Source organism: Aquarana catesbeiana, linkage group LG05 (genome assembly GCF_042186555.1).
Source record: "Aquarana catesbeiana isolate 2022-GZ linkage group LG05, ASM4218655v1, whole genome shotgun sequence".
In the NCBI taxonomy this organism is placed as follows: domain Eukaryota; kingdom Metazoa; phylum Chordata; class Amphibia; order Anura; family Ranidae; genus Aquarana; species Aquarana catesbeiana.
In genome coordinates this window covers 453,294,105-453,309,519 of record NC_133328.1, presented here as the reverse complement: position 1 = coordinate 453,309,519, position 15,415 = coordinate 453,294,105, and the positions used below count along the sequence as shown (strand labels likewise).

The window sequence follows — 15,415 nt, the reverse complement described above, 5'->3', positions numbered from 1 at the left end:
AAATTGCGATTGCGCTATTACTAGTTAAAAAAAAAAAAAATGTTTTTTAAAAAATGCCATAAATCTATCCCATATTTTATAGACGCTGTAACTTTTGCGCAAACCAATCAATATACGCTTATTGCGATATTTTTTTTTTTTTTTTTTACCAAAAATATGTAGAAGAATACGTATCGGCCGAAACTGAGGAAAAAATGTGTTTTTTTTTTTTTTTTTTAATTGGGATATTTATTATAGCAAAAAGTAAAAAATATATTGTGGTTTTTTTTTTTTTTTTTTTTCCAAAATTGTCGCTCTTCTTTTGTTTATAGCGCAAAAAATAAAAACCGCAGAGGTGATCAAATACCACCAAAAGAAAGCTCTATTTGTGGGGGAAAAAAGGATGTCAATTTTGTTTAGGTACAACGTCGCACGACCGCGCAATTGTCGTTTAAAGTGCGACAGCGCTGAAAACTAAAAATTGGTCTGGGAAGGAAGGGGGTGAAAATGCCCAGTATTGAACCGGTTAAAAACAGTTTTTTTTAGTGGCTGTTACAACAACTCGAAGAGTCAGTGAGCTGCAAGTCTTATCAATCAGGGAGCCATTTTTTTCCCCATTTTCTCAGACCGAATTGTTCTTAAGACGGATCCTAATTTTTTCCCGAAGGTCGCTTCAGTCCAGAATCGAACTCAGGAGATAATACTTCCTACCTTTTGTTCTAATCCATCAGGTAAGTAGGAAGAATTCCATACCTTGGATGTTAAAAGAGCAGTCTTGAGTTACTTGGAAACCACTAAAGACTTTAGATGTTCAGACGCTCTATTTATTTTATTTTATGGTAATAAGAAAGGAAGACAAGCTTCCAGAGGAACCATTGCCAGATGGTTGAGAATGGCTATCTCAGAAGCCCATTCCCTTACAGGTCAAATGAGTCCAGTGAGTATTCGGGCTTATTCTACAAGAGCTTCGGCGGTAAGTTGGGCAGAAAAAGCTGGTGCCACCCCTGAACAAATCTGTAAGGCAGCTACTTGGACAAGTCTGACAACCTTTGCCCGTCATCATAGGTTAGACCTCATGACGGCTGGGGACCAGGCTTTCGGAAGAAAAGTCTTACAGGCTGTTGTCCCACCCTAAATGGAGTAAGTCTCGATTATCCTCTCGGGTGCTGTCCTGAAAGACGTTTTGGAAAAATGCAAGTTAGACTTACCGGTAACTTGTTTTCCAATAGGCTTTCAGGACAGCAGTAATCCGCCCTTTTTTTATGCTGTTGCTGTAATACTATGATATAACTGTCGCTTATGTGTTGCAGCTGGGGCTGGAGGTTCTCTACAAACAACTGACGAAGCAACGTGGAGGACTCCAAATAAAGATCTAATTGATGAGGTGTTTCCTGTGGGAGGAGGAGCCATGATCTCTCGGGTGCTGTCCTGAAAGCCTATTGGAAAACAAGTTACCGGTAAGGCTAACTTGCATTTTTATTTTATTTTATTTATTTATTTTTTTTGTGGTCTTCTAAAATCCTTACCAGACCTAAAGGGCCTGGTATGGATTGAAGGAGGGGACCCCTACGCTGGTGTTTTTTTTTTTTTTTTTTCTAGACTTATTTGCTGACAACTTTTTTTTTTTTTTTTTTTTCTTTACGTTCAGCTGACAGCTAATGAGTCATTTGTTGTTAAGGATGTGGCAGCTGGCTTGGCAGCCCATTCCTTAACCCGCTGTTCAATGGATATTAAGGATGCCGGCGGCCGCCTGCTCCTTAACAAAAATGCTACCACTCATAAACACTGGCAAAGACCACTAAGGCTACTTTCACACTGGGGCGGGTGGGCGCCGGCGTTAAAGCGCCACTTAACCATCTTAGCGGCGCTAATCGGCCGCTAGCGGGGCAGTTTTAACCCCCTCTAGTGGCCGAAAAAGGGCTAAAACCGCCTGCAAAGTGCCGCTGCCCCATTGTTTTCAATGGGCGGGGGCACTGTAGGAGTGGTGTAGGAGCGGTGCAAAGATACGGCTTGCAGGACTTTTTTTTACCGTCCCGCAAGCGCACCGCACATAGGAGGGGCTCTTCACAGGTGCTATTTTTAGCGCTGTAATGCCTGTAAAGCGCCTCAGTGTGAAAGTAGCATAATTATTAGCATTTCTTAATCCAGCGGTTTTTTTTTTTTCTCCAGTTTTAAGCTCCTCGTGTGCATGGAGCCTTAATTGTTCAGCTACTATACCACAAAGTTCTCTGGAATCTATACCATCTGGACCCATGGACCCCAGGTCTTCAGCAACATATAAGTATTGTACCCAGTTTTCATTTTGTGCCCCAACGGTATCTTTTCTACCTACTTAGCAGGCTGACAGTGCTACTATTGATTGCAAGGCGGTGGCTTTGCATTTTTAGCCTAAACAGTGCTGTTTTTTGGCAGGAAATCCAGGTAAAAAAAATTTGCCACAGTTTCACAAGACTGATCTACTTAAGTATTACATTGAGGCATAATGCCAAGCATACGAAAATAGATTTTGGGTTTACATGCATATTAAAGTGATTGTAAAGTCTTGTTCATTATTTTTAACTAAAAACAAAAACAAAAGAAAACCCTGTCATACTTGCCTGCTCTGTGCAGTGGTTTTGCACAGGGCAGCCCAGATCCTTCTGTTCTCGGGTCCATCTTTGGTGCTCCTGGCCCCTTCCTCCTTTTGAATGCCCCCACAGCAAGCAGCTTGCTATGGGGGTACCTGAGCCAAGCAACCTCTCCCTGTGTCCATTCAGACAAGGAGCCGCGGCCCGGCCTGCTCCCTTTCTCTCCTCATTGGCTGGCTTTGCCAACAGTGGGAGCCAATGGTTCTGCGCTGCTGTCTTAGCCAATGAGGGAGGTCCCGGACAGCCGAGACAATCCTACAACATCGCTGGATCTAGATAGGGCTTAGGTAAGTATGAGGGGGGCTGCTGTACACAGAAGGTGTTTTTTTTTTTTTCTTTTTTTTTTTTTTTTTTTTTTTTTTGTTAATGCGTAGAATGCATTAAGATAAAAATTACTAGTTGAGAGGTCAGAGAGATTTATTCTGTTTGCATTGTTCACTCCCATTTGTTTATGCTATGTCTTTTTGAATATATCTATTGAATGATTATGATAATTGTTTGGCGTTAGGATTACTACACCTGAAGGTTTATACAGTCATAATTTTACTTTTTACTTGGCCCTCTGCACAAGCTGAATATCTTGTTCAGATGCCAAACTACTAGACCTTGTTAGGTCAAAGCATCAAGGATTTGGCCCTCAAAGAATTGTTAAACAGCCAGGCTAGTGTATAACTGGTGCTATTTATCTGTGTTTTGGTTTGGACCTGACCACCTCATTTAGGAAGTACAATCAGTACTGTTTGCTAATTATTTCATCTTATCACAGCTGATGCCATAACAAAGCTAGCTGAAGACCAGGTTGAATTTGAAAAGGAGCACAGATTCATTCAGGTAAGTGTATACATTTCATTTCTATAGTTTCTTTCCATGGGTTATTAAATATTGGCAAGGCAGCAAGTAAAATCATTTTTGTTAACTTTGTACACTTTAAATTAATTTTATATGGATTCAAGCTAAATTGATGGTGAAATACACTTTTTTGGGGTTTTTTTTTGTTTACATTTTAATGATTGGTAATTCAAATCCAAGCTATAGTTTGCTTCTAATAAAGCAGTCCTTTAAGTTGTTTTTCTTTTAGAAGCATTTTCCTAGCTTGAAAAGCCTAAAGCTCATTCTCCTGAATAAAAGAGCAGTGTTTCCTTTTGAATGTAGATGAGGGGGAGGAGACATTCAGCATGCATTTTAGTTGTTTAAAAAGAAATATTTCCCCCTGCCACTGTAGCTTTGTGATGAGGAATGAAAAGGACATTACAAAAGTTCCCTTGTGTTTAACACGCAGCCAACTAGACAATAATTTTGATGTTGCAAAAATACCAATGTGTTTCGGTATTATGTGTTTGATTAGGGGTTCACTCTGCTTTTTAACCTTTTAACAGTGAAGGGTGCAAGCCAAGAAGCAAAATTGCATCTCATTGTTTTTCTCCTTGATGGGCTATTTGCCCTCACATTAAAAGGGTGAACTATTGTGAAAACTCTGCAAATTGTTTAGAACAAAACAGTCTTTTTTTTGTAAAACTATGTGGGTGATCCATGTGCTTAAATGTAATTATGACTCCCCGAGGACTTGTATTCAGATGCAGTGAGCTCCTCTGTAGGTGCAGGGCGATGCAACATTTTTAGACCTGAAATCTGAACTCCATAATGGAGGGTGTGCACCTGCCATGAGCCATTACTGCACCAGGAGCTTTCACAGCAATGACAGTTTTTTTTTTTTTTTTTTTATACTTGTTGGTTTAAAGAAAAGCACATTTTGTTAAAAGCTGTTTTTCTCCTCCTGGACTTCCACCTGGATGTATAATTAAAAATATTGAAATTTGTAGCTAACTGTAGTCACCTCTGTTTCTGGTTCTGTGTGGCATTTCATAGACCAGTATCTCATTTGTGTCCCTTTGTTAATGAAATGTGCTGGTCCAATATGCCAATGTAGCCAGATGGCCTAGCTTTAAAATCTTAAAGGAAACATGTTAGGATTATTCTGTCACATTAAAGACTCCCATTCTGCTCTGGGAACTCTTGCCAGAACCCCCCCCCCCCCCCAAAAAAAAAGAGAAAAACTGCAAGCCTATGCAGCTTCATTGACTGCACCTTGCTTGGTTAGGAAATGGCACTGTTGCTATTGTAGCAGCCTGCAGTACTGTCAGAAAACAGCTGTCCTAATAGTTCTATTTATTTTTTTATTAGGGACAAAGAACCTGAGAGGAATACATTTAATCTCTTAAAATCCTTTGCTCGATTTTCTTTTCTTACGTTAATTTCATCTGTCTAAAAAGTAAAATGACGTGCTTTCACTTCTGGGTCAAATTTATATGTCTTTAATCTTCACCCAATATGCTATGTGATTTGTTAGTGCAAAAACCCTCTACTGTAGGCTCATTTTCTTTAGCGTGAACCAGTTCTAATTGCATGAATTGCTTCTCTACATAACCTTCCCTTACATAATGTTTGTTTTTTTTCATAGGAAGAAAAGATGGATTTGGAAAATCTCTCTATTAGTCTGGGTGATTCATCATGGAAGATGCCGGTCCATACTAATGTTTTACTTAAATCTAATGTGGCATCTGATTTATGTCCGGAAGATGCAAGCTACTTGCGCCTCTCCTTAGGGGAGTTCTTTGGTCAGAGATCAGAAGCCCTTGGGTGTCTCGGTGGAGGAAAAGATGTTAAAAGGGTAACTAAGAACACTAGATATTTTGCTTAAATCTTCTTAGACTCGTTATATGGCTGCCTACAAGAGAAATTGTCACTGGCAAAAATAACAGCTGTTAGTCAGCACAGGATTGCCCCACCTACAAACATCATGCCTCCATTTGTTTTTGATGGTTCCCTCAGGAGAGGATTTGTGCTTCTCCTGCTCTTAGCTTGTTTGGAAGATGTTTCTGCTATCCAAAGCTGCTTGTTGATTTATGTCAGAAGTGTTTAAAGTCTCCACTTTTTTTTTTTTTTTATAATAAACATGTTCTACTGACCTGCTCTGTTCAAGGATGTTGCACAGAGCGGTCTCTTACCCCCTCTTCTGAGGTCCCCTGCTTGCGCTCTCCACTCCACCTCTGCCCTGCATGCCACCATAGCAAGCCCTGTGCTATGGAGGCACTTGTTTTGGCATGCACCCAAGCTGGGCTGTGTGTGTCCATAGATTCGCACAGCTCTGCCCTACCCACATTCTCTCCCCATAGGATTTTTTTTTCTCAGCCTGGTACATTTTTTGTTAACAAAAAAAAAAAAAATGAAGAAGAGAAAAATAAGATAAAAGGGAGAATAAAAAAAGCTATCATTCAGTATCTAGATTTCTTATTCCTTGAACATAAATGTATAAAAATCTAATCATATGTAGTTCTGTACAAGCTTGCATATCTCTTTCTTTCTCGAACATCACGGGACACAGAGCCACAGTAATTACTGATGGGTTATATAGGTATCACTGGTGATTGGACACTGGCACACCCTATCAGGAAGTTCAACCCCCTATATAATCCCTCCCCCTTGCAGGGATACCTCAGTTTTTACGCCAGTGTCTTAGATGATGGACGTGTAAAGATGTCCTGTGCTGAGCTCCAAAGGGAATATCCTAAGATCCTATACTGGGGCAAGCCAGGCGAACCGGATCCATTCAAAGTGTCTTTTCGTGGCCGAATTGAATGGTACCCGGGCCTCGTGTCCGAAGAAACGAGGTTTTACCCGTAATGCTTCTCTTTTTAGAGAGCTGGACCCCGCAGATCAGAAAATGGCTTTAAACTTCCTAATTTCTGGCGAGGTGCTTTACGGTCCCAGAACTGTTGGATCCCCCTACTGATGGGGGCCCCAGTCTCTGACGGTTTTTTCAAACGGAGCCCACCGTGAGAGGTGAAGATTGGGTCTGTGTAAACAGCACCCTGCGGCTGGATAAGGTAAGAGGAGATTCCACAGAATTTTTGAGTTCTAGTGGCTTTTCTCCTTTAAGGTAAATGCATGCTATGCCTATTGTGACCACCGGGGGCTGCCAAGAGCACAAACCTACACATGCTGACTCTGTCTCAGGTGTTGTTATCGCTGATTATGTCCCAGCGTCTCAAGCAGGCTGCAAACAGGTAAGGTGGAAAGGGGGATTTCTCATGTTTGAATGTTCCCCCCAGGCTAGAGAGGGGCCACAGGGGTCTAGAAAGTGGTTATACCACCCGGGCTCTGCGGCCTAATGGCCACCATCTCTCAAGATAGCCGTTCAGGCAGATCTTGTTACCAGCCTCCCCCCCCCCCCCCATCCCCAGCCTTTCTCCGGAAGCATGACAGGAGAGTCGGCAGCGCGGGAAGCGCTAGTTTTTTTCAAAACTCGAGGGGGGGGGGGGCGGTAGAGGAGGGGGCGGGACGTCAGCACAGAGTGCTTAGACTCCCACTCAGGCCAGCTGCAGGCTATTAAAGGCACTCTGTACAGGTGCACTCAGCCTTCTGAGAGACACAGAGCTGACGGTCGCATGTAAGGTGGGACACAGGCATTCTCATAGGCAGCATTTACTGAAGTAACACCAGACTGAGCATTGGGTAGCAAGGCTTTTAGCCAGACTACATCGCTCAGCGGGCAGTGTTCATTTGTATACCTCACACCTTTTTGCTTTGCACTATGGGTAGAAGAGGTTCAAGCACCCCAGGAACCAGAGACACTAGGGGATCTCGTTCAGGTTCTGAGGGCCCCCTGTCGGCAGCATCCTCCCCCCCTAAAGATGGGCCAGGGACGGCTAGCCAGGGAGAGCCATCGGGGTCAGGGGCTACACCTGCTTCTGGCACTTCAGCCCCTGTATATATTACACAAGAGGTTTTTTCCTCAACCATTAATGGTCTAGAGGAAAGATTAATGGCCCTGATTACGTCTTCACTCAGTGGAAGAAAACGCACTAGGCTTTCCTCTGTTCCCCAAGACCCTCAGACAGAGGAGCTCTGGGATAAAGGAGATGAATCCCTTTCAGAGGATCGGGATGGATGATTCCTCTTCGGAGGATTCAGGTGGAGAGGGACCCTCTGCGACTTCCCAAGAGGAGAAAGTCTTAGTGCAGATCCTCACTGGATTGGTCCGCTCCACATTTAAGTTGCCCATACCTGAAACTGCTAAAGAATCCTCTTCTGCTTTGGGGTCACTGAAACCTTTCCAAGCAGCACATGCTTTTCCTGTTCATATTTTACTTGAAAAGCTTATTTATTCTGAGTGGGATCACCCAGACAAACGTTTTTTTCCGCCGAGAAAGTTTTCAACACTTTATCCGATGGAAGAAAAGTTTATTAAAATGTGGGGAATACCGGCTATTGATGCCGCCATTTCCTCCGTAAATAATAGCCTGACTTGTCCTGTAGACAATGCTCAGATGCTCAGGGATCCTGTAGATAAAAGGATGGAATCCCTATTGAAGGATGTTTTCTCCTTAGCAGGATCAGTGGCCCAACCTGCAGTAGCAGCGATTGGAGTCTGTCAATACTTAAGAGACCATGTTAAGCAGGTCATCAAAGTATTACCTGAACAGCAGGCCCAGGGGTTTGCTAACCTTCCAGTGGCCTTATGCTTTGTGGTTGACGCCATTAGAGATTCTATCGTGCAAACCTCCCGTCTTTCACTGGGGTTGGTGCATATACGTAGAATCCTATGGTTGAAAAATTGGTCAGCCGAAGCACCATGTAAGAAGCTACTGGCTGGGTTTCCATTTCGTGGTGCAAGGTTGTTTGGAGAGGACTTGGATAACTATATCAAGAGAATCTCTTGTGGGAAAAGCACTCTCTTACCTGTCAAGAAGAAGAGTAAGCGTCCCTCTTTCAAACAGACTCTTTCCCCAGCGCCGGGGGCTTCAGCCTCCAGGCAGTCTCGACGCCCGCCTCCATCGGGGTCCAGAGACAAGAGTCAACCCCAGGGACAAAAGAAGTCCTGGGGAAAGAAGCCTACTAGGCAAAACACTAAGACCTCTGCATGAGGGGGCGCCCCCGCTCACTCGAGTGGGGGGAAGACTGCGACAGTTCTCAGAGCTCTGGCAGGAGGACTTCCAGGACAGATGGGTAATCTCCACGGTAACCTTAGGGTACAAGCTGGAGTTTCAGGAATTCCCCTCTCCTCGGTTCCTCAGATCAAATGTTCCCAGAAACCCAGAGAAGAAGCAGTCGCTCCTTCTAGCGTTAGAGCGACTTTTGTCGCAGGAGGTCATTATGATAGTTCCGCAAAGGACCAGGGATTGGGCTTCTATTCCAACCTTTTTACGGTCCAAAAGCCAAATGGGGATGTCAGGCCCATTCTGGACTTAAGGGATCTGAACCGATTCCTAAGGATTCAATCCTTCCGCATGGAATCAATTCGAACAGTAGTTCCCACCCTGCAGGGAGGAGAATTTCTGGCATCAATAGACATCAGAGATGCATATCTGCATGTGCCCATTTTTCCTGCTCATCAGAAGTTTCTGCGCTTCGAGGTAGGAGGGCGCCATTTCCAGTTTGTGGCTCTGCCTTTCGGGATAGCCACTGCACCTCGAGTGTTCACAAAGATCTTGGCTCCTCCTCTGGCCAGATTAAGGGCTCAGGGTATAGCTGTCATAGCATACCTAGACGACCTGCTCTTGATAGACCGGTCGGTAGCCTCTTTGAATGGAAACTTGAGGACCACAGTCGGGTATCTAGAACACCTGGGTTGGATCCTCAACTTAGAAAAGTCTTTCCTAAAACCAGTAAGAAGACTGGAGTATTTAGGTCTGATTATAGATACAAGCCAGGAGAAAATATTTCTACCCCAGGCAAATATCACTGTCAGAATCAGCTCTCTCAAAGCAGTAAGGACCAAGAAGGGTCCCTCAGTCCGCCTTTGTATGAGGCTACTAGGGAAGATGGTGTCTTCATTCGAAGCAGTTCCCTATGCTCAGTTTCACTCAAGAATGCTGCAACACAGTATTCTGTCGACCTGGAACAAGAAGGTTCAGGCATTAGACTTTCGGATGCACCTGTCGCATGCGGTGCATCAGAGCCTCAATTGGTGGCTCATACCCGAAAACCTGCAGAAGGGAAAATCCTTTCTACCGGTTACCTGGACGGTAGTAACAACAGATGCCAGTCTGTCAGGTTGGGGAGCAGTTCTGGAACAGGCTGCGGTCCAAGGGGTATGGTCCAAGACAGAGAGGACCTTACCCATCAACATTCTGGAGATCCGGGCGATACATCTAGCTCTAAAAGCCTGGACTATCAGGCTACAGGGTTGTCCGGTCAGGATCCAGTCCGACAATGCCACAGCAGTGGCTTATGTCAATCATCAGGGAGGCACCCGGAGCCGAGCTGCTCAAAAAGAGGTGAACCAGATCTTAGTCTGGGCAGAGATGCATGTGCCATGCATATCGGCAGTTTTCATCCCGGGAATAGAAAATTGGCAGGCGGACTATCTAAGTCGCCAGCAGTTACTTCCAGGGGAATGGTCTCTGCATCCCGACGTCTTTTGGGCCATATGCCAAAGATGGGGGGTTCCAGATGTAGATCTCTTTGCATCCCGATTCAACAAAAAGATAGACAGATTTGTGGCAAGGACAAAAGATCCTCTTGCATGCGGGACGGATGCGTTGGTGATTCCGTGGCATCGGTTCTCACTGATTTACGCATTCCCGCCTATTCTGCTACTACCACGACTCCTTCGCAGGATCGGGCAGGAAAGGAAGTCGGTACTTCTGGTGGCCCCCGCTTGGCCCAGAAGGACTTGATATGCAGAAATGGTAAGGATGACTGTGGGTTCCCCGTGGACCCTACCGGTACGCCCAGACCTGTTATCTCAAGGTCCAGTGTTCCATCCTGCCTTACAAACGCTAAATTTGACGGTTTGGCTATTGAGACCCACGTTCTGAAGAGTCGTGGGCTCTCAGGTCCTGTCATATCTACCTTGATTAATGCAAGGAAGCCAGCTTCCAGGATGATTTATCATAGAGTCTGGAAGGCTTATATAACCTGGTGTGAATCCAGAGGTTGGCATCCCAGGAAATATGTCATAGGTAGAATCCTTGATTTTCTACAGATGGGATTAGAGATGAAGCTGGCCTTGAGTACCATCAAGGGCCAGGTTTCTGCTTTATCAGTATTATTTCAGCGGCCACTTGCTTCGCATTCTTTGGTCCGAAACTTTATACAGGGGGTGATGCGTCTTAATCCTCTGGTTAAAGCGCCCCTAAACCCCTGGGACTTGAATTTGGTCCTGGCTGTGTTACAGAAACAGCCTTTTGAACCAATAAGTCAGATTCCTTTGGTCTTGTTGACAAGGAAATTAATTTTTCTGGTGGCCATCTCTTCTGCTAGAAGAGTATCAGAATTAGCAGCTCTTTCCTGTAAGGAGCCTTATTTGATTATACACAAGGATAGAGTGGTACTACGCCCTCATCCTAGTTTTTTACCGAAGGTGGTTTCTGATTTTCATTTAAACCAAGACATTGTTCTACCTTCCTTTTTTCCCAGATCCCTGTTCTCCGGAAGAGAGATCTCTACATTCGTTGGATGTAGTAAGAGCAGTTAAGGCCTATCTAGGGGCAACTACTCAGATCCGCAAGACGGATGTTTTGTTTGTGCTGCCAGAGGGTCCCCATAGAGGACAGGCAGCGTCAAAAGCTACCATTTCTAAATGGATTCGACAGTTGATCATTCAAGCTTACGGTTTGAAACAGAAGATTCCTCCGTTTCAGATCAGGGCACATTCCACAAGGGCTATTGGTGCTTCTTGGGCAGTGCATCACCGGGCCTCTATGGCTCAAATCTGCAAGGCCGCAACCTGGTCTTCAGTTCATACATTCACCAGATTCTATCAGGTGGATGTGAGAAGGCATGAGGATATCGCCTTTGGGCGTAGTGTGCTGCAGGCAGCGGTACAGGGTCCTCAGGTCTGATTGCACCCTACTTGGTCGTGGTTCTCCCCCCTCAGGTAGCATTGCTCTGGGACATCCCATCAGTAATTACTGTGGCTCTGTGTCCCGTGATGTTCGAGAAAGAAAATAGGATTTTTTAAAACAGCTTACCTGTAAAATCCTTTTCTTTCGAAGGACATCACGGGACACAGAGGTCCCGCCCCTCTTCTAATACACTATATTGCTTGGCTACAAAACTGAGGTATCCCTGCAAGGGGGAGGGATTATATAGGGGGTTGAACTTCCTGATAGGGTGTGCCAGTGTCCAATCACCAGTGATACCTATATAACCCATCAGTAATTACTGTGGCTCTGTGTCCCGTGATGTCCTTCGAAAGAAAAGGATTTTACAGGTAAGCTGTTTTAAAAAATCCTATTTTTCCGTCCTATATAAATCCTAATCATGTCATTTTTTCCCTCCATTTTCCTAAACCCTATCGAACTCCTTTAATAAAAAAAAATAAAACGTAAGAGGCAGATCCAGTTATTAACCACTTGGCCTCTGGAAAATGTACCCCCCTTCATGACAGTATATTTTTTGCGATGCGGCACTGCGTTACTTTAATTGACAATTGCGTGGTCATGCAACGCTGTCCATAAATTAAATGTCCTTTATTTTTCCCCACAAATAGAGCTTTCCTTTGGTGGTAATTGATCACCACCAAAGGACCAGTGCCCGACACCCATAGATTGGCTTCTGCTGTGTATGATCATAGAGAGAGATGTATAAATATAGAGCTCTCTATCTATCTATATCTATCTATCTATCTATATATATATATATATATATATATATATATATATATATATATATATATATATATATATATATATATATATATATATATATATATATATATATATATATATAATATCCTGCACAGGAGTCGTCCTGTAGTAGTAAATCTGCTATGGGGCGGTCAGTAAGTGATTAAAGGAAAAACTCTGCCTCCCTAATTAAGTCCTGCTGATTTTATTTCAGGCTGACACCTTTTTTGCAGGTTTTACCCTGCACATGCTTAGTTGCTCTCCATTTTTAGGCACTGCCGAGTTTGTAGCAGTCGATATGCTGACAGCCTTAAAGAGGAATTAAACCCTCCTATCCTTTACAAGCTGCTTCTGTTTGATCTGCAACTGCCAAGGTGCTCCACATGTGATCAGTTATGACACCAGCCATTTGATGGATTGACAGTTTGGTGGAGGACACAAACAAATGTGACAGTTGGCTATCCCGGCATAGCAAGAATGGAATTGTTTTTTGAAACTGTTAAATCAGTGGGTTTAGTTCTGTTTTTTGATTTACTGCTGTTCAGTGGCTCTGGGCCTCGGCAAAAAGGCAGCCTTTGGCAAGAAGAAACAGGAGCAACACTGGAGGCAATTTACAGCACACACTAATGTTGATATTATAATTATTGTGGAATGTTTGTCCCTTGCTAAAGAACATAACTTTTCTATAAAGTTGTCATGGGTAAATTTCCACTTTAAGAGGAGTGGGAGGATGTGGTTGCCCACAATACCAAACTGATACCTGGTAGGAATACATTTATGCAACTTAATTTTTTACATAGATTATATTATACCCCTCAGAGGCTGCATAACATCAACCCCAGTCTTTCTCCGCATTGCAATAAATGTCAAGGTACAATTGGCACGTTTTTATTATGTAGTGTGGCGCTGCCCCCTATTTTCTGCCTATTGGCAACAGGTCGCAGATAGGCTGCTTAAGTTATACTTTACCCAGTTGATCTGTTACTAAATACATATTGTTCGCTCTCTATTTCCAGGCATGCTAAACTATTGTTCTACATGTCCTACTATGCCAGAAGGGAAATTTTCCTCAAATGTAAACTTTCTACCCCGTCCTCATTCAGTGATTGGTGTTTAGCTATAAGAACTGCACTTCCCATTTACCTGTTGACATGTGTGAGTGAAGGCTGCCTAAACAAATATGACAAAATGTGGTCCACATGGTTGGACTCGGTCTGCTTCCCCCCATCCCCCCCCCCATCCCTCCATGTGCCTTGTACACTCATTGCATGAAATGCCATGAACTGACACAACGCTGTTTTACCTCTTCAGTAAGCTAAACTGCACAGATTCTCAGTTCTTACAGGAGAATTTGATAACGTTCTAACATTCAGGCTGGGAGAAGGTTCCTTTTTTAAAGACCTCCAGGTGCCAATTTTAAGCATGCATTTAGAACTGTTTAGGTAATATTATTGATGCGTGCATCACATTCGGGTAGTTCTATTTATCACTTTATTGGAAACTGTCGCTTTTACTGCAAAAGTTTCTTAAAGAATTATCTTGAGCGCACAGTTTAGGAAACGGGTGGTTGAATGTCATGAATGTGTCAGCTTGCTGCACAGGGCTCCATCCCTTGCCCCATTCAGCTTTCAAACAAATTTCATGGCTTCAAGCTAAATTGAGGAAACTGGTCCCAGGAATGGTGTTAATTTCAATATCCAAATAGGACGATGTGAAATTACTTGTCACTGAGTGGACATAGCCTGATCGAGAACTGAAAGGCTAGTTCCCCTACCGGTCTGACTTCCTTTTGATTGACAGTGGATGGCAGTGGGCAGATTTGGAAAGTGCTTTTGCACTGAATAGCGGTTATTGATCCACCCACAGACAGCAGCAAGTTGAACCTGATGGGGAACTAGTCTCTGTTGCTCACCGGACTTTGCCCACAACACTACAAAACTTTTCAGCCATGTTGTTCATCCTTCATTATTCTTCAGTCCTAAAACATCCACATAGTCAAAAATAATGTTAGTGTTCATTGTTGTATTTGTCTTCTTTTTTTTTTTTTTTTTTTTTTTTTTTTTTAGCCTTCTTTTGGTTATCATATAATCTCTCCTGAGAAGCAAGAGCCTTTTGCACTGCTGAGGAAGTCTGAAATCTCAGAAAGCTCAGAACATGATGACACCATAAAGTTTTGTGATGATACCCTAACTCCAGGTTTGAACTATGTCATTTAACATTTGTTGTAGAGCACATGTATTTCTGTTGCCCAATATGGGTGGTTGCTTGGCATTGTTTTAATGCTTGGTTAGCGTCCATTTAAAAAACTACATTTTGAATTGTAAATTGCATGCAGTACTTTTAAAGGAATTGCAAGTTTATATTAAAGTGTTATCTTTGCTAACCAATGTAAAATTATATATTAATTTCAACATTTTATTATTGTATTTCTAACCTACTCCTAATAATCTGAACAATCTTGAATATTGTAAACTTGCTTTAAAGCGGAGTTCCGATGGAAAAAAAAAAAATTAAGTCAGCAGCTACAATTACTGCAGCTGCTGACTTAATTATCGGACACTTACCTGTCCCAGGGTCCAGTGATGCGGGGGAACAAAGCTGTCTCCCTTTCCTCTCTGCGGCGCCGACATTGTCACTGTGGGTGCCCAGCTGTGGCTTCACAGCCAGGCACGCACTGCGCATGCGCGAGCCTCTCTGCGACTGGCCCGGGCAATCATCTGGGACCTGTGACATGTGCCAGATTGCCAAGAGGGAGGGGGGAGAGGTGATCTTCCTTCCAGCGCCGCGGAGCCCGGGAGGAAATGGGAGCTGGAACCCTCAAAAAAAAAAAAAGGGGGGGAACCCCCAAAAAAAATTTCATGTGGAATGTGGCATGTCAGGGGGTCACCTTCCCTTAAAGCGGAAGTTCCACTTTTGGGTGGAACTCCGCTTTAAAGTAATAAACCTTTAAAAAAAAAAGTAATACTTTCCTTTTCTGTGCAATGCTCAATAGCAAGCCACTTGCTATAGGTGCAATGGTGCATACTCTCTCCTGAGCCCCGCTCTATATGAGAAATGGAGCCACGGCTCGGCCCTGCTCTCACGTCATTGGCCTACTGGTTGTGATTGACAGTGGGAGCCAAAGGCTCAGGCTGCTGTGTCTCAGCCAATGAGGAAAGAGAGACCTGGGACAGCCAA

General features: G+C 43.6%; 1 protein-coding gene across 1 annotated transcript in view; it reads left to right on the top strand.

Annotated features, from left to right (window-relative positions):
• Positions 1–15,415, top strand: part of CEP192 (centrosomal protein 192) — a 417,077-nt gene that overhangs the window by 251,720 nt on the left and 149,942 nt on the right. Inside the window, 3 exon segments of the mRNA XM_073632810.1 lie at positions 3,373–3,437; positions 5,065–5,274; positions 14,305–14,434. Of these exon segments, the coding sequence (XP_073488911.1) occupies positions 3,373–3,437; positions 5,065–5,274; positions 14,305–14,434 (405 nt within the window).